Source organism: Lepisma saccharinum, chromosome 24, assembly GCF_977018435.1.
Source record: "Lepisma saccharinum chromosome 24, izLepSacc3.1, whole genome shotgun sequence".
Lineage (NCBI taxonomy): Eukaryota > Metazoa > Arthropoda > Insecta > Zygentoma > Lepismatidae > Lepisma > Lepisma saccharinum.
The window spans coordinates 61,954,292-61,978,585 of NC_139252.1; the positions used below are offsets into that span (position 1 = coordinate 61,954,292).

The window sequence follows — 24,294 nt, forward strand, 5'->3', positions numbered from 1 at the left end:
AGTAGTTATGTGAATATTGAAAAAATGTGTTTGCCTTTTCTGGACTGGTATTATCCACTAAACAGCATTAACATACCTTCACATGCCCATTTAACAGACAGAATGGAACAAGCAACCTCATAGTTACCATGCCATGATGACGTATGCTCAGATTCATCCATTTTTTTGAGTTACAGGAACACTGCATCATCTGGTATCATATTTTGTTTAATTAGTTTCTTGCAATAATTACAAAACACACACACCCGTCTACCTTTCCTGTGATTCTTACGAATGGAATAAAACTATTTGAAACTTAACTGGCATTTGTTTGAATTCTTTCTACATGTGTGTAGTTATTGTATTAACAGGTCAAGCATCACGGTATATGAATCATATTTACTTTACAGAACAGAGCAAATATGAAGATAGGAACCATTAAATATACATTACTTCCATTCATAAGCAATTTTGATTACAGTATTCTAGTTAAATTTCACGAAGACAGTAAATTTTTCTGTTACGATAGACGTGTTTTACCTGTCACAAATTGTTGCATTGTGGCTTCAAGCAGCCATGATTGAGCGTTCTTGTAAGCATACGGAATTCAAGCAGGCGGGCGGGAGATACTAACAGACATTTGTGATTTAAAACAAGCGTGCAGTTGGTGCAGATGTAACAAATGCTGCATGGTGGATATTTCATTGCAAACAACAAATAAAACTGGCAGCAAACATGGTGGTTGTGTGCATCCTCAAGTCACATGAAACCCACCTATATTCTAGCACTTTGTATATTAAATGCAGCTTGTGCTTAGATTGTCAGATTTGCTTAGCTCAATTTTCGATACATACTTTATAACCTCACCTGTTCATCAATCGGTGTCCCTGTGTGCTTCTTTGACACCCTGCCTCTGTTACAGCTCCAACAAGATACATACCCACAGTACCTTTGCCATAAGAATGGCCCAGTACAGTCAGTCATCCTCAACCAACACTTTGCCTAAACTGATTTACTAAATTTATTCAGTTATTGAATTTCAAAGAACTTGTAATTTAAAGTTGTATTTTTAATCCAGAGATGACACCATGAGAGAGTTTTCTTATAATGCTAAACAAAATCTGGGGAAAATAGTATTTTTAATTTGAATTCACAGGTTAAATTCAACTGTTCTGAATTACTATCACCACAGGTTCATACCAAAATTTTTGAGAATTGGACTTTTGAAACAAATTGTATTTTTCCATGTATGTAAAACTGGATTTGTTTATTCCAATCCAGCTTCTCTTGTCATAAAAGGGATGCAGTTTCTGCTAGGTTTTTCGTACATTCTGTATGCACTTCACTAAAATAAAAAATGGCATCATGCTATCGATTATCTCAATCTGGTCTAGTCTTCTGAATGAATAATACATATGAGATTGGTTCATTGTGAAAAATTACTTTTCATGTATATTTATCATTGTTTGTGTGCAGGAGCACTAATTTATATAATGTGAGGCCACTGTAGCGAGAGGCCCGGGATTTTTTTACACCCGTTCAAGCAGCTCCGGCACCCACTCTGCATCGTATGAAGTGGGTGCCTGGAGGAAACTCAGGGAGGTAAAGGCAGCCAGGGGCATAGTGCTGATCACATCACCCTCACCTTCGGCTGTGATCAAGAAAATGTGGGGCCCTAAGTCCACACGGCCTATATGCCTTCATGCATATGCACAGGGGAGCACTTTACTGTAACTATGAATTAACTGCAGGTTAGCCACTAATGTATGCAGAATATACTTTGCCTAATTTATTTTCGGAAACTAGCAGTTCTGTCATGAACTACAGCTATTCTGTTGCATTGGTCTTGAAAACCAGATAACAGAGGTGATAGAATTTTGTGTTGATCACATGCTATGTAAGGAAAAGCTATATGGCAGATATCAGCCCAGGGTTGTTAAGCCTCTTCTTTCAATTTTGTTTAATTCTATTCCATAACAGACTTTGATCATTATTGTCACTGCAACTTTAATTTTTTCTTTTATGTTACTCATATACCACTTGTACCCAAACATGTGCATGTTTAAGTGGCCTGAAGGTAATCATAAAAAGTCTTTGGTCTTTATCAATGGTTCCTAATTGGTGGTCTGTGCAAGCCATTCAGAACATCCATGAGAATTCACTTTTGTGTATTAAAGTCACAAATTTATGTTCTTTAGTAACTAACATCATTTAATCATAAAAAGTTACACCCCCGACACAAACAAAAAAAATTAAAGTAGGAGTGTGTAATGATTAAAAAACGAAGGGTGACCAGAAACCACTGGTGTATATTTTACGTAAAATTGCTCTGTGTAGTTGCTAAGGTAGATAACACTACCCGAAAATTTCCCATAACCACTGCTATTTTGAACTACCATGTATTAGTGTTACCACTGAATCTGCATTTGAGTTCCATGGTTAGCTTTGCATCAATTTATGACATTATCCTTCTCATAGCAATTTTATAATTGACATAAACAAATTTCTATGTTCAAACTTGAGACCAGCATGTGAAAAACCTTACCTTCCGAAATATGCACGTAGAGGTTTTGTAATGAAAAGGAATACCCTGCTAAATAATTGAATCTTGGTAGTAGTCATGCAGCTGGAATATTTGTGGTGTATCCATGTAACCAGATTCATTGATCATTTTGCCAAAATGAATTTCCTGACATTACAGATCATTCAGTAATGTTTTATCATACATTAAAATTGCGTTTACTGTATATTGTGACTGCAAGTATTAAAGCATGGCAGGCCTGTAGCCATGATTTTATTTAGGGGAGGGGGCCTCATTCCTTATCGGCAGCCTCCATCTAAAGGCAAAAAGTGAGGGGTAGAAGCCTTGAAGATGAATTTCTCAGTATATTACAAGTTATTATACAAGATGTTTAGTGGAAGTAAAATTAATTACCACTACACACTATTTAAATCATATATTTGTAGGATTTCAGGTGGGACTTCAGCTCCCCCTCCCCAGTTTAGGAAAATATGCCATTTTAAAGATTTTCTTTTTTACATTTTGTCAAATTGTTTACAAATGTGTGAAAAGCCTATTTTCATGGCACGTGCAATTGTCATATTTAATATTCTCTGGCCTTTGGAATATGTTTATGGAATTTCCTGCGATTTTTGTCTTGTTGGGTTTCAAGTCAACACCATACCCAGTTATGTAACTAAAACCTGAAATAACCATACCAAACCTCGAATTTACAAATTATCACTTTTAACTATTTTAGTTCTCTAGCATTTTTTTAGTTGTGTATGGCAATTGTGCAAAAGCACATGACATGAAAAAAAAGATGATACATAACTTCGAGAACTGTTTAATTTAAAACATAGTATGTTCCGTATTTCTGCCTATCTCCTCTGTTGTTTTTTTATGCTGCAGTCAGATACAGTTAAGTTATTTTGACGAAAACCTTATGACTGCTTAATCTATATTTCAACTACTTTATTTCATGTGAGACTTCTTATTTTGGGTAAGACATGAAATTCTAAGAGGAGATGTATTCTTCTTCAAATTTAAATTTAAAGGTTGTCGCTATGTTGGTCCCTCCAGTGTGAACTTTTTTTCCTTTTGCCTGGTGTATGTGGGGGCAGGGGGGGGGAGTGCTAATCTTACTTGCAAGCCAAAAATGCATCGACAAAAATTTTATGGTAAATTCTGGTTTACATAGGTCAAGTAAATGTACAAGTACAACATTTATAATGCCAGGAAAAACTTTTTGAGTTTTTCAAACTGTGTGTAATCTCGGTCATTTACGTATTATTAGAATGAAATCGGGAACATCATTTTGACTTACCCTGTATTATAGTTACTGTCAAAGTTTGCATGATAAAGCATATGGCTTCATAGTGACATCAGTGTGACTGGAAAGCACATTAGAAAAATAAATAAATAAAACAATGGCCGTCCGAGTTGAAATAAAGTAAAGCTTTAAAAAAATGTAGTTCATGTATTTATTCAGTGCTTCTTTTCTGGCAGTATGCAAGGGTATGCCATATTGGTGCCTTTTTATAGATGAATAACTATTAACATTTATATTAACATTACATTTTTTTATGTAAATCAGTTTTTTTTTTATTTTTTCTAAACCCACTTAAAATTACTTGCATGATTTCTTGGCACCATACATATAACATTTTAATGCAAGAAATATGTATGTGTGTGTATAACTACATGTATACATGACCATTGATGAACATACTACAATAGTTTGAGTAGATCTTATGAACAGAATAACAAACCAACTTGAGAGTTAGGCTGTAAGTGTTGAACATTATCCTGTATGGATTAAGAAAAAAATACACAACTCGGACATGCATTTTGTTATTTCAGTAATTTTTCACGTATTCAATTTTTCATTACTATCTGGACTGGGCATTCTTTTTAGTTCTGATCACTGTTATTGCATTACACAATACTTTCACTCTCTTGGTCTTGCAGAAGCTGAGCTACATGTGTAGTCTTTCGTAAATTGATACTTAAAATATTTTTTTAAGGAATCTGGTAGGCAAAATTTGCTTAAGAATGAGCTGAATATTATGTTTCAGAAAGTGTCATTTTACACACCAAACCAATGTTTGCCTTAATCACTTATGCAATACCACTTCTTAATTTCCATATAATTTTTTCAGTGCTAAAGTCTTCAATTATTGTTCAAGCTTTTCAATTTTTTTTAGAAAACTTTCTCTTTCATGAAAAACGATACCCCTCCGTTTTAAAAAAAAACGTGACTCAACAGCTCCTAAGGGCCTTGGCCTATCTCCTGACAGCCAGTCTCCCTCCCACAATCCTACCTAGAGGTGTGGAGTTCAACCGGCAATGGGCTGACGTCAGCACGCCAAACCCTCAGACGTTATAGGAAATTTTTAAGACCCGGTTACACTACTCACTATTAGCTCCCTTATTTCCTCATGATGGTGGGTTGCCACTGGTCCTATACACAGGCCGAAAACTCAGAAACTGAACCCATGCTGTCCCACAGTCTGAGCACAAAAGAAGTCCAAATTAGACAAGAAATCAATCAAATAATGTCCAATAAGCATTGCAAGTGCTACTACCACCATCTTTTTTTTTTTTTTTGGGGGGGGGTCTTGTTGTACATTGATTGATCAGTATGTCAGAATAAAATGCCAACTGTTGATATTTTGTCAAAAATGTATTAACTTATTGGGTACTTTGCCATTAGGGTCTGCCTGTTACAAACTTATAACCAACTTCACTCCCAAATTAGCCTTATGAAAAATATAAATTTAGATAAGCCTTCAGACCTGTATGTACTAGACATTTTTCACATGGCATAATTTCTAGATAGTTCTTACATATAGGAAATATGTGCATGATAGTCAGAAGCAACATGAAGTTAGTACTTTACTGCCTGTGCCATGTAATTGATGAAGAAAATATGTGGGTTTCACGTGATGTCAGGATGCACACAACCACCATGTTTGTAGCCAATTTTATTTGACGTTTGCAAGAATATATCCACCACGGAGCATTCATTACATTTCCACCAACTGCACATTTGTTTTAAGAATAAGAATATCTGTGTTAGTATCTAATGTCTGTCCGCTTGAATTCCATGTGCTTACAAGTGCTGGCCTGTCATGGCTGCTTGAAGCCACAATACAACAGTTTGTGACGTAGGTTCTGTTATGGGCGAGATGGCAAATTTTGTACTTCACAACAAAGGGATTCAGAGAAAACTTACCATATTTGCTGGCATATAAGATGCACCCCCTTGTTTATATATATTTTTGAGAAAAATCTGAATTTATAATTAATTTACAGTATTTCAAATATAAAGTAATTTGTAGGTCTATTTTCAACAAATAATTTATCTACTCTAACTAGGAAAGAATACATTTTAACCTTATTCGTCACACACATCAAGGAAATTGTCTAACTCAGAATAGATAAAATTTCCAGAAATCAATGTAATCAAAAACTGAGTATCGGCATATAAGATGCACCCTGTTTTTTCAGACCTATTTTTAAAGGTAAAATGTGCATCCTATACACCTGCAAATACGGTATTTCCTGTTATAGTGGAACCACAAGCAAAAAAACCTGTGCAGAAGCACATCGCGCCGGCGGGTGCGGGAAAGGGCAGGGGGAAGCAACATTGGCGCTGGCTCACGTCAGCGTTGCCAGGACTATTGATTTCTCGGGAGAATTCCTTAATAAACTATTGCTATGGAACCTCCAACAGCCAACTTAAAAACATGTTTCCTGCTCATCTTACTTGAACATGGAGGGGAGATGTGGAGTGGAACTCCACTCAGCCGTGAAAAGTGCTGGTTGAACTGTGAAATTATGTCAAACGATACTCAATTGTGCTGGGACATTATTTTATTACTTTTACTATATTACCATTTTTAGATGGCTGTATTTTATCCCACCCTAAACTCTATTTCTATTTTAGTTATTTTACGTCGCTTTTGTGCCTCTACGGGTAAGTACGACAATATGGATGAATGAAAAACTGATGAAATAGATGATGTGATACAAACACAATGAAACGTCCTTGCCTTACGAGATAGAAACACTGACTTCGTAGCGTGGGCAAATTATGTTATACATGTATGTGTTTGTGGGTGTGTGTGTGTGTATTTCTAGCAGATGGGGAGGATGGGTGGCACCCTAGCATAAGCGTTGCTATCTTGAATTATTGAGGAAGACATGCTGTCTAATTCACCAAATATATTTCACATACGTAATGCATTTTCTCATTATGGTGCAGGACGCGTGCCCACCCCTATCGATAGCTGTACACCGAACACCAGCAGAAGGCAAATTCATTTGTTATTGTTAACATTCGACTTGAAAGATTGTGGAAAATCGCCAACAACGAAAGGCGGCACGTTAGCTTCATCTGTGAACACAACTTTCTACCATTTCCTGTCATAAAAATTCCTCGTGATAATAGAGGCATCGCAAACCCCTTGTGTTGGTGCTGAGAAAGGGCAAATTTGAGTGTGTTTTCCACGCACCCTCTAACCGGAAAATGCGGAAGAGATGAAAGATGTTGGTCGGTTCCCTCGGGCGGTTTACTTTCTTTTGTTTGAAACATGTCCACTCCTGAAACGGAGATCTTCGGTTAATTTACGCCAAACACAGGGTGCTGGGTTTAGCACCATTGTTACAAAAGTATCTGTGAAGTTTACACCGTAAACAATGCGCACCACTCCCCTTGCCCCCCCCCCCCCCCCCCCCCCCCAGTGCCCACGCCTATGCCGCCCCTCTGCCCCCAAGAACGTCGTTCATTCGCTACTATTAGATCATAGGATTTTGTAGCAGATCTGCAAGGAACAATCTCCCGAATTTTTCAAATCTGACCTGGCAACACTGCCCCGAACACCGATAACGGCAGGGAAGTTGCGCGAACTCTTTGGCCGGAAGGTTTTTTTTCCTTGTGGTCGAGCTATACTAGTTACTGTCCAGTTTTGTTAGTGAATACAAAGCATTCCATTACGTGCGTATGAAAATAGCATCCCAAAACATACATTTGCAATCTACCTACAAAATAGACATTTACAATAAAATTATGTTGCTGTATGAACTTATATTTGACAATGAATGTAGGAACCTATGCAGCAGGCGTTGATTCTTGATGGTCAGGGTACCAGTAAAGTGTCCTAAATCGTGCCTAGGTTTGTATTTGTCACAATTCAAGTATTTACACTTTGGTCATTTTTGCAGTTGGTTGGTGTTGATAACTTAAAAGCAACGTTTAAAATTTCAGCCTAGGAAGAAAGTAAACCAGGAAACTGGCAACTAAAGTAGCTCTTAAAAAAGCAACACAGGTTTCTACATGTTACGTAAAAGCAGTTTTGCCCAGGCAAATAAATCCTCCTTTCTGATTTTATCATGGCAACATGTAATTTTGGTAAAATGTTACCAACACAAATATAAAAAAGAAGAAGGTAACGCATTAGTAATGCAGCTCTGTATTCTTATGCACCAACAGACTTCCAGTTTATAAAAATGTATTACCCTTCTTAGAAAATTAGATCTTGCCTGTATATTATTATAGAGAATGAAATGCAACAAAAAACATAGTAAATGTTTAGGTAGAATTTCAACACACAGAAAGCAATAGGCATATTCATGTGTTCTGTTACCATTCGTTACTCACCATTGAGTAAATTTAGCATTCTATGTACAAAAGTTAATCAAACCCATATGTTTACTTAATATATTTCAAGATATTACAGATTGAATCCATAGATAACTCTGGTGATAGAAATTTCCAGTAAGGGTGTTAGAAGCAACTGTCAACATGTCTCTTTTCTCAAAATAAAATAACAAGAATTTTTCTTTCTCAAAATGACATGATGTGGTAAATTCTGGGATGTTACTTGCTGAAGTTCCTCTAGATTGTGAAGTACTGTATTACAATACATAATCATCGCACCCTGTTTTTTCAGTCAAAAACGGTTTATACCTTTTCATCATGTAATTGTTGCATAGGCATGTCAGATAATGAAGCCAATGATAGCGATGCAGAACCTAAGTGTAATATTTCAAGTACAATGCACAAATCAATAACAACTGATGTGTTAACTTTTGTTCCAGACCGGAAAAATGTTCATTACAATGTCACAAATTTTGGACTATTCAATTTTAATTTTTAATGTATATTCACAAGTATTCCAAGCATCTTAATCTTGCAGTAAAGACAATTTAGTAATAAATGATTTCACGTACTGGTAATATAGACATAATTTTTTAAAAAAAAACTTAACCCAATTTTTTGCAACAAAAATTGGCATAAAATGTGCGGTGAATATGCAGTGAAATACAGTATGTAGTTTAGTTTTGAATCTGTTCGCAAATACCGTCACAGGAGTGAATTTCTTAAACTAACTCATGAAAACCTTACCTTTATCTTATTACTATTTCTTCACAAGCAGTCACCTTGTTGACAGACTTGTTCCCTTGCATATTCGCTGGTGAAGGCTCTGCATTAGCATTCCAGCTGTTTGCTAAGGTCCTTCCATCAATTATGTGTGATCATCACTCATCCTCATTGTCGCCATTAACCTAAAGAGGCAGAAAAATTATAATAAATAATAAAAGAACAACATTTTTCATTAATGCCCATTACAAACAATTGGTGTTATTTTATAATTGACATGTGAAAAACTTGCTGCCTTTTCAGAATTCAGAGATTCATACATTGAACCTAAAATGCGTTACTCTCCTGCACACATCTGCATTATTTTTAGCAGCTTCATTGATCTTACAGCTTTGTACAAAATGACATCACAAGTTTTTGGTAATTCTGTAATCAGTGATTTCAGAAACGAGTCATCTGTACTGCTGTATGTAGATACCGTTTCCAAATTAGTGATATACTACTTGTATTACGGTTCTACACATGTATGTTACGTTACAGCAGCTATATCATATATATATGGTAAAACAATTATTAATTCTATACTAAAATTCTGTGCAAAGTTGACCTTTTAAAACAAGAATTTTGGCTTTGCAATAAGCATAAATGTATTCATGAAAAGTTTACATGAAAAGTATAGTATGTCGAAGTTCCATTGTAAAATATGTTCTAATATTAATAAACTTTTACATGTACTTAATCCAAAGAATTAAAATAAAAGGCATAGTAAGCATCTAACCTACATAAAATCAGAGAAACATTTGCTCAAAAGTCCGTGTACCATGTTCAATGGTGTTATTTACAGTTAACAGTAAATTCTATTGTGTGTGGAATAAAGATAATGTCCTACCAAAATTCTACATAAAAAAAAAAAAGCTTCCTTTGAGATAAAAATGTGTAAAAAGAGCTTGCAAATTTTCTCTGCATGATGTGAAAAGAAACTACATTTAAGACAATGCCAATCTAAGAATTATTTTTTTTATTTACTAAAATTGAAAAAAAAAATGGTGGCTTTTCGCAAAGCAGCTTCTTCAGCTCAATAGGTTTGAGTATGTAAGCAATGTAAAAAATCTTGTATTGAACAAATCCAACCTGTGATTGAATTATTAATAATGGAACTGAAATGTTGCATATTTACTAAATATTTTGCTTGGACATAAGGTATGCTGGTAACTTTACTGTCTCTAGCCAGCAGTCATGTAAATACATCCTGAAATTGACAAGTTCAAATGAAAATTCATGGTATTTGGATACGAAATCTAATTCCAATGTTTCTCTGTTGAATGGCTTGTTCAAATTATTTTTTAGAATAAACTCTCACAGCATGCAAGCTCATTGTTGCCCAGTTGTGCACATCAAAAAACGTGACTAGATACTTCAAATTGATAAACAACACTTAATGATTTTTTTTACCAACATCTCATAAATTAAAACTAGAAATTTGAATACAGGCAGCAACAACCAACTTGCTTACTAACTTAATAACTACTAAACTTAAGGCAAGGTCATATATATTATAATGAAAAACAGTCATCTCCCATTATGCGTATATTTCCATCGACGGAGCTACACGATTTATCACAAATTTAAGGCACTTTTTCAGTGCAACGATATCTCGCAAAGTGATCCGCGTTATGACGTAGTGGCTCCAATTTACCATTTACGGGCAACCTGGTCGCTTCTTTTTACATATATATATATTTTTGTCACCGGTGCGACAATGGAATGTGTCCCTGCCATAATTGCAATCCTCCATCTCACGCGAAGTAAGTGCTCAGAGGGAGGAGAGATACAAAAGGACGAAGGCTTACTACAGAATCAAGTACAGGATGACAAACCTTTTTTTTTTCTGTTTTTTTAACCACCATATACATGTTATTTTCCCCATTTTTTTTTACACAAATTGATAATGCGATTTGGACGTTATATTTTTTTGGGATTTTTTCATTATTTTCTGGCAACTAGCTAAGAGCTACATATAAAGCCACAGTCGTAAAACTAGGAAGCAATGCAGCTATGTGTATAAGGCACAAATAAGGATGGTTTTAGACTGTACGACTGACTGACAAGATTCGGCAGAAAGGCAACCCAGTATCATGGAAATGTCACTATTCAATTATCGTCAAATGAACAAACTAAGTCTCTTTATCACTTTGTGTCCGTAATGCAATATGCACCATTGAAAATAACATGTATTTAAATAACATAATTAAAATAATTGTTCCAATGTCAAAATATTTCACTGCATTAAACAGCATAGTCAGGAAAAAATGCCTTTTTTATGGCACAACTTTGCCAATTGATAATAGGTTGCCAGTCTTTACAGCATTCATAGATTGGAAAATAAAAAAGATTATACAACACAATATCCACAGGACATTTCCTAATGGTGGCGTTGCATAGGTTGCTGGAACCTTTACGAAGCTGTCCTCCTAACGACCATACTATGGTTCCAAATTAACGTGTCGGATGATAAGTGCCTGGTACTACTGAACACTGATCACCAAATTGCCTGAGTGCAGACACACTGTTTATATGGCAAAGTAGGGAGAGGAATGTAGACACAGAAACTAGCAAGACACTAGACTGCTGTCTGGATACGTACATTTACGCTTCGATGTTATCACGAAGATCCCAACTTACGCGTATTTGGGAAGAAAGAAAGAAAAACGAAAATATAGTGCCGTTTTGGCACACACACACAAGTCAAGTCTCTAGTTAGGCCTTGTGATTTGCTCTGAGATCAGACCCTAAAAACATGCACGATTATAACATATAACTTTTTTTTTTTTCAAAACAAGCCACACATTCATGGTTGAAGCAAAGCACTAACCAAACATGGTCCTAGTCGGAAGTAACTTTCAATAGCCTGTAATCGATCACAGGTGGATGTTTCCCTTTAAATTTTACTGTTTTTTTTGTTTTTTTTTTACCTACGATGCGACATACGTAAAGTCCTCTAACTTCTCACACTCACAGCTTCCCACACTTGGAGATCATTATGGTCTTGGTAGGTTTCCCTGTTTGATCGCCGTACGTTGAGATCTTCTCCACGATGTTGAGACCCTCGACGACATGGCCAAATATAGCTGTAAAACCACGCATCTCTTGTAATATGATTCGAAATTGGGATCCAACCATTCCCAAATTATCATGACGCTTCTGGGTACGACGCATGCCTACTGCTCCACGTACAGCAGGGAACTTCGTGACGTCAGGCATGAAATAGCCATCGTCGAAAATGCTTCGTCCGCCACGTCCGTTGTTGTGTTCAAAGTCACCAGTGATTACCGACTCTCCTTCCCAGCACTGGAATATTTGGCATCCTTTGTAGCTGACGCCCATTTCACCCGTGCACAGAACACCAAAGTTCTTGGCCATCTTTGGAGCGGCATCAGGACGAACTTCTATGACAATGCGGCCTTGAGGCATTCCGTTAACGTCGATGTTGAAGTAATAGAGAGGGTAGGGATTGGTCGGGCGGGCGTCAATCGCTGGCGGCGAGTGTACAGGAGCTTCTTGGACTGGCCGAGCGTACGTGGGATTGTGGACATGTCCGCTGTGTGATGGTGTCGGTGGCTTGGCTGGAGGTGGGACAGGAAGTGCAGGAACATGTGTAACGGGTTGCTGTGGATATTCCGGGGTGCCGTTTTGCTGGAGTTGAGTTTTGGTTAAAACATGACGAGAATATAGTTGCGACATACAATAATTGGCCAGGAAAAGGATAGGATTTTGAACGTGATTAGCGTTGTTCATGTACAGTGATGGTTGTTCATTCTGATGGATTGTCTGGAGTGCCTGATTGAGCGATGTAAACGTGAAGACGACGCTGCTGCTGCTGATCAGGTCATCCAACTGACATTGCAGGTACATCTCTTGGTATTTGCTCTGCAATTTCTGCTTCTCTAAAGCTAACGAAGTATACAGCAGATGGATGTCGTTTGGTCCTTCAAGTGCATTCAAGTTAGCCTTTGCCTTGTTGAGGGTGTCTTGCGCTTCTACGACTTCTGGTACGTGGCTCCAACCGTTCTGAAGATCGGTTTCAACGTGTGTCTTCAGAGTTACGCATGCTTCTAAGACTTTTAACAGGAAATCACGCTGCTGCATCATCAAACGCTGCATATCGTTCAGCATCTTCGTCATGGAGCTCAGCTCCATTTGAACTTCGGACACCATCTGCTCCTTCGCTTCGGACTGAGATTTTACCTGGTGACCTAGATTTCCAGCATGATCCTGCGCCGCACACGCACGGCATATCATTGAGGAGCATGTGTGACACCATAATGCAAGCGGCATACCATGAGTATGGCAATTTTCACTGGGAACCTTCCGTTCTTTGTCCGGTGGCTTGTTTCCTAGTTTCAGAGCAGCAAAATTCTTGGCAAGTACGAGAATGGCATTGTATGTCTGAAGAGTATCGGGCCCTTGCTCTCCGAGGTCGGTACGTTTCCAGCAAAGGACGCAGTACAGCTCTCGCCCCTTCATCAGAGCTGTCTGGATACATTTGAGGCAGAAGTAATGCTTGCAGCTCAGGAACTTAGGAAGAAGGTCCGAGTCATTGAATTTCTTCTTGCAGAAATTGCATATTGTGAGCTCCTCTAATTCTGGCAGGACACTTGGTTCCATCATCTGAAAAGAACGCAAAATTTATTTTCAATTCACGTGCAAACATTAGTGATTACTTATTTTAAAACAGAAGTTACGTGGTGGTAGTAATCAAACAGACTTTTTAGTACTATTTTTCTCCCAACTTTGATATTTCATATGAACTCTACACTATAAAAAAAAATAATAATGATGAGCTACTTGAAAAATAAGTAGCAGAAAAAAGCACTAATGGATGCCACTAAGTCACAATTAGCAATTTTGTAACAACCACATGGTACTATCTCAGTTTTGTTTAGGTTATGGATCCACTGTTGATAATTTTACAGAAATGTGGGCATTATATTTAATGTTTATTAATCTTGTTTGATACTATAACCACAATAATGTTTGAATTTAGCAGTAGTAGGTCATGAAATGTGAATTCTAGATGTGCAGCCAACTTAACCAATAACATCATTTCTTTGACAACTGGACAGTTCTTATATTTATAAACATAATGGAAAATCTAAAAAGTTTTCTACAATATTCTTGGTACAGGAACATGCAATATTTATTGATTTCACGTAATTTGGTAATTTCATTTACCAAGATACCAGATGTTGCATCTGTTATGTCATGTAGCAATGCAAAAGAGAAGGGTTATTTTTAAGAAATTCAGAAATATAGGCCGGTTAAGTTTTACATTGTATCTAAAGATATCTGTTTGGTAGTTAGGTGGAGATAGATAATTAATTCTAATGAGTTCAAGTTTCATTTTTCGACGCACTTTTTGTTCGCAATCGATTTCGCCACCTGTATGGTAGCTTCATCAGGCATGTACTGTCTGAAGACGAAGCCACCAAACAAGTGGTGAAATCGTTCGCGAACAAAAAGTCCGTGGAAAAATGAAACGTGAACTCATTAGAATTAATTAGTTAAGTTATAGTTTTGATTTTTTCCATTGAATCAAATTTTGGTAACTTCAATGTTGGCACCTAAATATTATACATTAGTCTCTAAAAGGTTGAAAACTTATCCACAACTCAACTTTTTTCTTTCTTATCAGCTTAAAAGAATAGCTTTTGTATCTTGAATTGTCAAAGTCCATTTTATTAAGTTACTGTGATGAAATGGCTGTTTACATTATTTGTTCAAACATAAAAGCATTGTATCTGTAATTTTACTCCATTTTTGATACTGTGTAGCAGAATTGCGACATGCATAGTTTCAAAGTGATTTCAATATTTCAATAAGCAGTGCACAAAAAAGTGGCATGTACCATTCATAAATTACTCATACAACACAGTCCTTTCACTACATATTACAAAAGTTGTAAGAGTTTACTGCATTAAAGAATCATCTGCTGCTTGCAGAAAATAACAATGCATGTGCATGGTTGCTTCAAACTGCACTAGTTCGGAAAATGCAATATAATTTGAACATAGTGATATGAAACAACTTGCACGTGCTTGAACTCCTCTTAACATATGTTTAAAATGAGGACAAACAGCTGCAATAGTGCTTATTTCTGATAAAAGTAGGGCCTGTGATCTCCCACTGGACACCATATTTAAATTTTTCGTAAACAGAACACTGCATCTGACATGTTTGGCTAGTGCAGCAATCACCAAACTCTCAGTATCAATGGGCTACTTCCTGCATATGGAAATATATGGGAAGCTAGCAGTGGTGGACTGAATATTTTATAATTCCTTGGTTCATCAAGATTTTAAAATTGAATGATTGATACCCTTAAAGGTGCCCGTGTCTCAGCAGGTATTTTCCTTAAAGACAGCTTGTGACACCAGTGTCACAAGCAGATTTTTCTCGCATGTTACTTCTTTAACATACTGTAACTTAGGTAATGATCGGAGATACATGTTTCGAGTTCTGCATGAGTCTACAGGTGTGTAATTAACAATTAGTAAAGTTTTCTTTTCTTTAATTTCATTGTTACTATTTGGGGGGAATATAAAATTTCATTCAGAAGCATGCAGAATTTGAAATTTCCCATTGAAAACACGCTCGGCGTTAGTGCATTGAAATATTTTTTTTCTTTTCTCCAAGAGTATTAGCACACTAATCATGATCAATGTCAAGATTTAGTTTCATGCGAGACTGACCATGATTCTATTGTATTGAGGAATTATTGTTATTGCTTCTCAAAATTTTGACCAGGCAGTCCACCACCTATGTTGACCGTAATGTATCTGCTTGAGGACACGAAATTGCAAGTTTCATCTGAGAATGCACTGCATTTTTGACCAAACAGTCATGAGCCACTGAAAACACAATGCATTTCCTAATCAGTTATTCTCATTCAATTTGTGCATTTCATTATGACTTATGAAATTGTATGGACATATTCATTAAGTTCAAGAAATATGGTGCACGGACAAGCATTTTGAGTAGTAGTTGCTCATTTGAGACCTCTTACATCTATCACTAAAGTACAGACCAAAATTCTATCTTTAACACAACACACAGTGAAAGAAGCAGTAGGCAAATTGTCCACCACCATTTTCATTCAGTCTGAATTACACAATGTGATAACAATGAATTGAAATAAAGACGTCAATAAGCAGAGAACAATGTCTGCTTCGAACCAACATAGTTTCTTTCCTTAAAACAACACAGGATGCAGAATAAAAAAGTAGTGAAAATAACTGTGGACAATTTGCCTACCATTATATTTGCCGTTGACTGTACATAGCTAAACTATAAGTTAAATTTAAAAATAGTATAATGCACAGGCTGGTGGAGACCTGTACACATGTTATAAATAACTATTGGAAAATGTCACCCATGCTCATGTAAATATTGTGCATTTGTACTAAGGGGAAAATTATCCAGTAAAAGCAATGTTGGTTGGTGCAGATGCATCGTATTTATTAGTCTGATAAATGCACACTTTTTTAAAGCTTAAATAATGCATAGATTTTTTTAATGTGTTTATTAGAAGAGAAACCATCCATCACTGATGCATCGTTTTATGAACTGAATTGTGTGCTTTAAAACTGTCCAGTAGTTAATCAAAATTGGTCTCTTTTACATGTACAAGTGAAATTGGTTTGAAGTGAGGTATTTCAGACAGAATTTGCTGAAGAGTAATGCCAATTTATCTTATTTGATGATTGTGTTGAAATTCAATCATTAAAATTTTTTAACAAATAATTTTCTCTTAGTCCCACATATTAATGTATGTTAACATGTATTCTTGAAGAAAAAAAAGGCCCAAGTTCCTTTGTTTTATTGCAATTTCATCATGCTACGAATGCAATTTTTACATGGTTTGATTTCGATGTATGTCTGTTAACATATACTGCAGAGTTTTAGCGATTACTTAAGGTTTTGTTCAATATATGCTTTTGTGGTTAGGTTCCCTTAGCATTAAAATAAAGTCCCTAAATGCATTCTGCTAAGGTTCCGATTTACTTCTACATTCATTCCCACGCTTCTATGATATTTACTGTCGCTTGTCGACGGAGAATATCTTGTCCATGAGAAGTGCGTAAGGTAATTTTCAAGTTGTTTTTTTCAACATAAAATAACTTTTTTCGAGTCCAAACAGTGCTCATTACTTTAAGGAAGGTTCAAATTTCGTGTGACAATGATTTCCAAAATTCTACGATAATTAGTCTTCGTGCTAGGAGAAATCATAAAACAATCTGAACTATTACCAAAAAAAAAATTACGGCGGTTAGTTTTTAAATAGCAGCTGTCTCAATTAAAAATAAATAATGTTGTATTTTAATGATGGAAAAGGGGGAATATTACATCCAGGTATTAGTAATCACATCTTCTTAGTCAAAGAATGTTTCAAAAAATAGTTTACGTGCTCTTATCAATACAGTTTGTAGATGTAATGAAGATGGGTTAGGTTTCATACACCCCAGTACTATATCAAATTTATTTTTTTCTTAATTTTTCAGAGCACAGTGTATTTTCATATAAATTGTTTAATGAGGGTACTTTTATGAGTAACAGCCAATATATTTCAGTCTTTCATATGCTGCTGCAATTACTTGCACTTTCATTGAAAGGTAAACAACACTCGAACCACAAATTGCATACTCTTTGGGACTTCCACCACTGGTGTGTTAAAATGTACTACGTATCAACCACAATTCCATATTAACTTGGTACAGAATTTATATTGATCCATGACCAATATAGGAAAGCAGGATCTGATTGTATTACTGATAACCAACATGGTAAAAGTCGCATTATTATTAAACAGAGAGGCTGGTGGTTTATTAGCACACCACTTCTATTAAGCCTTGCACTATGTGTCAATTAAGATACAAGGGCGATCTGATTTTTCACTAGTAAGCATATTGTATGCATCTTAGTTTATTAGTGTAAACGCATCGCAGGTATCCCTGTTTATCAGTATTTACACCATGGAAAGATTTCCTCGTAAGAGGTGCATATTATTTAGGCCTAAAATTATCTTATATCGATCAACATCATAAAATCAGGCATTTAGCAAATCACTCCTGCAACAACTTTATTCAGAATATACTAAAGCAAGTTTAATGTTAAAATCCATAAAAACGGAAAAAAATTACACATACAATGTGTACGTGGTTCCACAAATTGATTGTGTTTAAAGTAACAAAGTTTAACTTATCGGTGTACGTGGACTTTTTTCATCTTGTGTAAATATTTTACACCAAATTTGCACAACGCATGTGCATCAGTCTTGTAGAAACACACCAAATATATATTACACACGTGAAAATTATATGGGAAATGCACGACACACATGCTTTGATACATGCAGGTGCAGCTAGCTAGCTGCCTATTGCAATTGGACAGTCTTTTGTCTCGCGCTTCCCTTGCTTCTTTGTTTCACGTCTAATCATATTTGATTTATATTCCCATTTGTACGACTAATAAATACAGTTCATCTCACAAAATGGTGCACAGTAAGTAGAAATAACCTTACTATTGCACATCACTTATGCAACAGCCAAGCACATTTTAGGTAGTTCCCATCCCCACATTGTTCTCGTGACGAGACACCTTGAGGCACAATCCGAAAGATGACACTAAATATTCGGCATCATGCCTTTCCTATTGCAAAGGTGCAGAGTATGTAATAAACACACAGAAGACTGCAAGAATATAAACTAACATTTAACTGTTGTAAACTAAGAAATATCCCTACCGTAGATATCGTGCTGTCGCCACAGCAAATCGGAAGTCGAGTCGAGACGAAAAATACGTTACCGAAGCGAACGGATTTATACGAAGACGACGCACGTTTCGGTGCTTTTACAGAACTTAACGAGTTTCGATGAACGGGAGGAAGCAACGCGTATATTTTACATCACGAAAAACGGCCGCCGGCGGCTTTGATGGGTCCTATGTTCGACCGTTGTGCCACATCATGATGTTTGCACTGAACCACTTGGCATGGCGGACGGCGGTGCTGCTGAAGCTCGCCCTGAAAAGTGCGCCATCTACCCGCGCCGCTTCCAACGCGGGCGAACTTTGTTCCCTTCTGCGCCGTCGCCGATTGTCAGCTATATATTTTGGCCTTTAACCGCCATTACGCATTGATCGGCCCAAAGGCTCGAGTTGTAGAGTACGTCAACAGGGACTTCAAATAGTAAAAATTTGTTATTACCCTAAGTTCAAGGCAGAGCTGGCAACGCCGGCTGTGTATGAGCAAAAACCGAAATAAAATAGCCTTGCATTTCGCTCATTTCCATGTAAACACGCTAATGCTAGCACCATATTGTGGGCATATCGTCAGAATTACATAATATACATTGTTATAAATGTATGTTAGAGAAAGGGACTCGCTATATTGCATAGTGCTACATTTTAATGTCACGGCCCACAGTGCAGGTCAAAATTATCACAATATCTTAGATTTTTTTTTAATGTTTAACAAAGTAGATGTTAATTTGTATATTATTAACATCTGTGTGAAACAAAACGTGTCTATTCGGACCTTCCACTGTAGCTAAATAACATGCTATTGCCTCGTAATCAAGAGTTGCAACTTGCAACCCCCTGTGACCGTGAAAACTAGATTTTGTCCTCGGCAAAAAATGCAGACTGAGCTAGGAATTGAACCCGGGTGTCCGGTAAAACATGTCATTTCTCTAGCTGAGCTATCTAACCAGCCCCACGTCACCTGTTTTTACACCTACGCTTTTTAATGTGTGTGAAAATTGACCGAACCAGAATTACTGCAGTGGGATTTACTGTAGAGCAAGGACACGTTATGTCGAATCCTGGTTCGAGTCCTGGTCGAGCCTGCAGGTTTTGCCAAGTGTGCCAAAACATTGGAGGCCCAGTCAAATTACGCTTCTAAACCTAAAGCACACATAAACCATGGCAAATATGTGTCTGAATTACATATGGAAATATCGAATGAACTGCATTGCGGTGATTAGAAGGTTTTTCCCAAGACAGACGTTTTCCAGGGAAGCAGACCCGTACCCAGGATTATTTCGAGCCGGGATGGGGGATTCGAAAATGTGGAAAAAAGAGTAAATTCGCGAACTAAAGTGGGCAGTCATTTGTTTTCACCTCTGGCTTCCCCTTCGCTCGTGCCTGCGTGCTCTGTGTTGCCACATCCATGAGGCGAGGAACGTGATATCGTCCAGTGCTTTTCATGCAAGTTAACGAACATGTGCTTTGTTTATTTATGCTTTTATTTATTTATTTATACATACATTTACACTGGATAAAGATGAAGGCAACGAGCTTTTGACATCGCTGGACGGTTTGGCAACGCAGGGTCAGGGTAGCAATGCAAGCGGCTGATTGCATCCATGCTCGCGTAGGTTTGAAAATTCGACAGCGCCAGAGGGGGGGGGGGTTCTCTTCATTGTACAGCTATAATATAGAAGTATGTGCCAAACGGATCTGACGCGAAGAAACCAGCGCGAGAGCGAAATCGCACCAAGGCAACCTATATTTTTGCCTACACGCCCGCGGAAAGTAGACACCCTAAGTCCAACACTCACCTACAGAGAGGGTCGGGGCCCCCCTTCCTGAAATATATATTTGTATAAGAACATTAAATGTGTGTTGTAGTGCAGTTAAATAAGGAAAATACTTGTATACAGTTTTTTTTTATATATATAATTTGATGTTTATTTTCAACTTATATGAAGAATTGACAGTGTTTTCGAAAATTGTGCGTGACGTCATTTTCCTTCATAGCTGCAATTTGCCCACACACACCCCTAATACCCCTAAATTCTATCACAAATATCCAAATTACGGTCATTTTGGTTTTAAATTTGCCCCTCCCCCAATACGAACGGAAAATTCTGCATCGTAGAGAAAAGTTATTATGTGCAGATTGCCGTGGTCTTAACCAAAAACAAGGGCCTCGCCTATGGCTTCGTGGTAACCTCGTCGCCTTGTAATCAAAGGGCCCTGGCTTCGATACATGGTTCGGATCCCACTTTAAACTAGACCCGGTCCCGATTAGCTTATTTGTGCACAAAGTGGACCAGTACGCGAAGTCGAATGCCTGGTCGAGTTTGGGAACTGTGTGTGCTTTTATGGATCAACATAAATACGATGCATTGGTAGGAGGTGTTTATAGAAATAATCCTAGTCGGGGTGGATGCTGTACACAAATTTTCTTAAAGGAGGGGGGAGAGAATCCCCCCCACTACGAAAATGAAACAAACTTCTATTTGATTATCTTCCTAAGTAGATAATGAATGTAGACTGCTGTTGATAATACACATAACTTTTTTGTAGTCTTCATTTTGCCATCTTTTCCTACCTTTGACGTTCTTTTTTTAAAGAATGCTGGGCCAAAGTGGGGTTATAAGCCCTACCAACCCCTCCTTGGGTACGCCACTGGTGAGATACTTGGTCAGCGTGCAAGGACACCTCCAGAAATATTATTTCTAGATACGTGCCTGCCCGTATCATTATTAGTAAATAGGCAACAAAATTCTTCATAAATTTAATTTTTGTATGTACGTTACTTGTATTCTGAAAAATCCTCAATGTGCTGACCAAGGCAGTAATTTATTTTATTATAAAACATAAACTAAACGTAGCTAGAAGGTTGAAACGTTACGTTTAGTTTATGTTTTATAATAAAATAAATTACTGCCTTGGTCAGCACATTGAGGATTTTTTCATATCAAGGCTTAATGGTGTTATACTTGTATTCTGTATGCCTCATATCAAGAATTGAAAGTTCATGTATGGCACATGCTTAAAGAGGATAGAATCGATGAGGTAGGTATAGAAGGTACTTTTTGGAAACATTTGTATAGTTATTATTATTTTTAATAATATTATTATATCAACTGCCTGAACCACGACAAAAAATTATTGGCGACGCCCATGCCGCGTAGCGTTTTGCTATAAATTTCCAATCAATGCAGAGTGTCCATCCAACCGTAACCGTCCCATTCCGCCAAGGAAAAGAACAGTTAACTTGAAACGGGGAGGGAAGAGACAAGTGGCAGGTGTTAGCGCGTCTCCCTTCACCCAGGTAGAGGATGGGCTCGTTAGGCTGGGCTGGTATGTCCCGTGTCTGCGCTGACGTTGTGATTGGAGGGACGTTTCGCACTCGGCGTCATGGTCACCTGCCGAGCGACAAAGGACGGGTCTTCTTCCTACCTGCACCGCCTCGGCTCGGTGCGATCATGCGAAGGAGGCCAATGGTGGAAACCGTTTTCGGGGGGAATTTCACAAAATAAGGAGAATATCGATTTCAGTTGAGTTTTGCGACTCGTTATCTTTTGGTGGAAGGGCGGGCTTTCAAAAATAGAAAGTGTAGCCCGAAACTCAGGCCGTGTCCGAAAGGTGCAAGACCGTACTTGAAGCGAGCATCCTCCGAGTATGGTCTTGGAGTGCGGTCTTCAAGTCGTGGACTGGAAGTGAAAGTCTTTCGAATTGCACTTCGACTGCAGCGCCAAATACGATCGGTAGATAAAACTGAGTACTCGTTGTTTTCCTCGCGTTTAAACACTTATTTTTCACCATAGAAATCACATGGTATTTTTAAATGTTCGTACACATACATTTCCACACATTAGAAGAACTATAACCAACAACTTGCTGGCCCATAACGTATATCTATCTACCTGTGTCGCCATGGACGTCCGCAGGATTTTTTCCAGGGAGGGGCAAGGAAGGTATTTTTTTGCAGGGGGGGGGGCAAACGAAGGCAAATTTTCCCCAAAAATAGTGTTGTTCCCTAAAAACAATGCTTAAATTTGAATTTATGGTGTTCATGCAATAAATAACATATTATTGTGGCTAAAATGAAATTATATGTATGAAATACATATTTTTTGGTTGACTTTCATTTTCCAGGGGGTGGGGCACGGCCCCCCTTGCCCCCCCTTCCGGACGCCCATGTGTGTCGCTGGCTTTCTACCTCCGTGATTTTAAACAAATGAACAACGAGTGCGGAAACCACGTGACCTAGTCACAAACCATCTGCACTGCGAGCTGTGCACTTGCGTACTTCTGTTCTTGGCGCTTTCGAACTGTACTATTAGGTGACGTCACTTCCGCAAAGATCATACTTCAAGTCTGTACGTTGTAACTTTCGGACAGAGCCTCAGCCTCTTGGAACCCACCATAGCCAGAATTTTATTTCCGGGAGGGATGGGGGGGGGGGGTGGTTTACAAGCCTTGGAGATGAATATCTCAGTTCATTGCAACTTGTTATGCAAGATGTTTAATCCTGCTAATGAAGTAAACTTATTAACTTAATTAGCATTATGCACTATTTAAATGAAATGTTTGAAGAATTTCGGAGGGAATTCAGCCCCCCTGGCTACGTGCCTGCACACAATAGTAATAAATTGGACTTTTGATTCTTGCGTCGCTTTTCTGCCACTTTTGGCTAATCGCGACGATAAGGATGAGTGATTTGATGAAACTGGTGAAGGGACATTCATAAAGAATGCCCAGGCCGAATTCGAACCCGCCACCCCTGGCGTTGTAGCACGGTACGCTAACCACTCCGCCACGAGGATCGTTTCTAATAACTATAATTAATAGTTTGACAAGATTAATGTGTCTATTAATAATAATAATAATGTTATTAAAATAGGCAAATTTATTAATATTAGATTATTGCTGTTATTAATTATTATTATCATTGCTGCTGCTGCAATAAGGATATGTTATAAGGATTATAACATGAGCCTGGCTATTCCGCTTGCAGTGGCATGCCCAGTATTTTCGAAAGGGGGGAGGGGTTACATACATGGACGTCCGCAGGATTTTTCCAGGGAAGGGGCAAGGAAGATATTTTTCCAGGGGGCAAACAAGGCACATTTTCCCCAAAAATAGTGTCCCCTAAAAAAAAACATTGCTTAAATTTGAATTTATGGTGTTCATGCAATAATTAACATATTATTGTGGATAAAATGAAATTATATGTGTGAAGTACATAATTTTGGGTTGACTCATTTGGGCACGGCCCCCTTGCTCCCCCCCCCCCCTTCGGGACGCCCATGAGTACATATACCTTTTTAGTAGTGAGCCCTCATTTTGTCATATTTTCCTGCCTTGGCCGCTCTTTTTTAGGAATGCTGGGCCAAAAGAGGCATTATAACTCCCAACCCCTCCCCCCCCCCTTGGGCATGCCACTGGCCCCTTGTCAACTTCGAGTTACAAATGGATAATTGTTAGATGTTTAGATAAAATTTACGCAAGGAAATTCGGAAAGAAATACCCGTGCAGCAGCGGGAATTGTCGGTGGCAAAATTTAAAAAAAGCAACGTGATACTGGATGTGTCGTGAATGCCTATTTTGTTGCTGTGAGGAGATTCGTAGGATTTCA

The 24,294-nt window shown here is 37.7% G+C and overlaps 2 protein-coding genes across 7 annotated transcripts in view; one reads left to right on the forward strand and one right to left on the reverse strand.

Annotated features, from left to right (window-relative positions):
- The window catches only part of Npl4 (nuclear protein localization 4), a 117,687-nt gene that overhangs the window by 54,030 nt on the left and 39,363 nt on the right, over positions 1–24,294 (forward strand). The gene's annotated exons all lie outside the window — the stretch shown is intronic.
- Positions 10,421–18,978, reverse strand: LOC145977941 (uncharacterized). Of its 3 annotated transcripts, none has more exons than XM_083110273.1 (2): positions 18,667–18,978; positions 10,421–13,535 (listed from the first exon to the last, which is right to left on the reverse strand). In XM_083110273.1, exon 2 carries the CDS (start codon positions 13,533–13,535, stop codon positions 11,880–11,882), a length of 1,656 nt encoding a protein of 551 aa, XP_082966399.1. In that variant the 5' UTR covers positions 18,667–18,978; the 3' UTR covers positions 10,421–11,879. The 3 variants fall into 3 exon arrangements, with proteins under 3 accessions (XP_082966399.1, XP_082966401.1, XP_082966400.1); XM_083110275.1 differs by lacking the exon at positions 18,667–18,978 and adding an exon at positions 18,445–18,530; XM_083110274.1 differs by lacking the exon at positions 18,667–18,978 and adding an exon at positions 18,071–18,292.

Bases quoted from the DNA above. Each gene is read 5' to 3' on its own strand.
- LOC145977941 (XM_083110273.1), bottom strand. From the start codon at position 13,535: ATGATGGAACCAAGTGTCCTGCCAGAATTAGAGGAGCTCACAATATGC.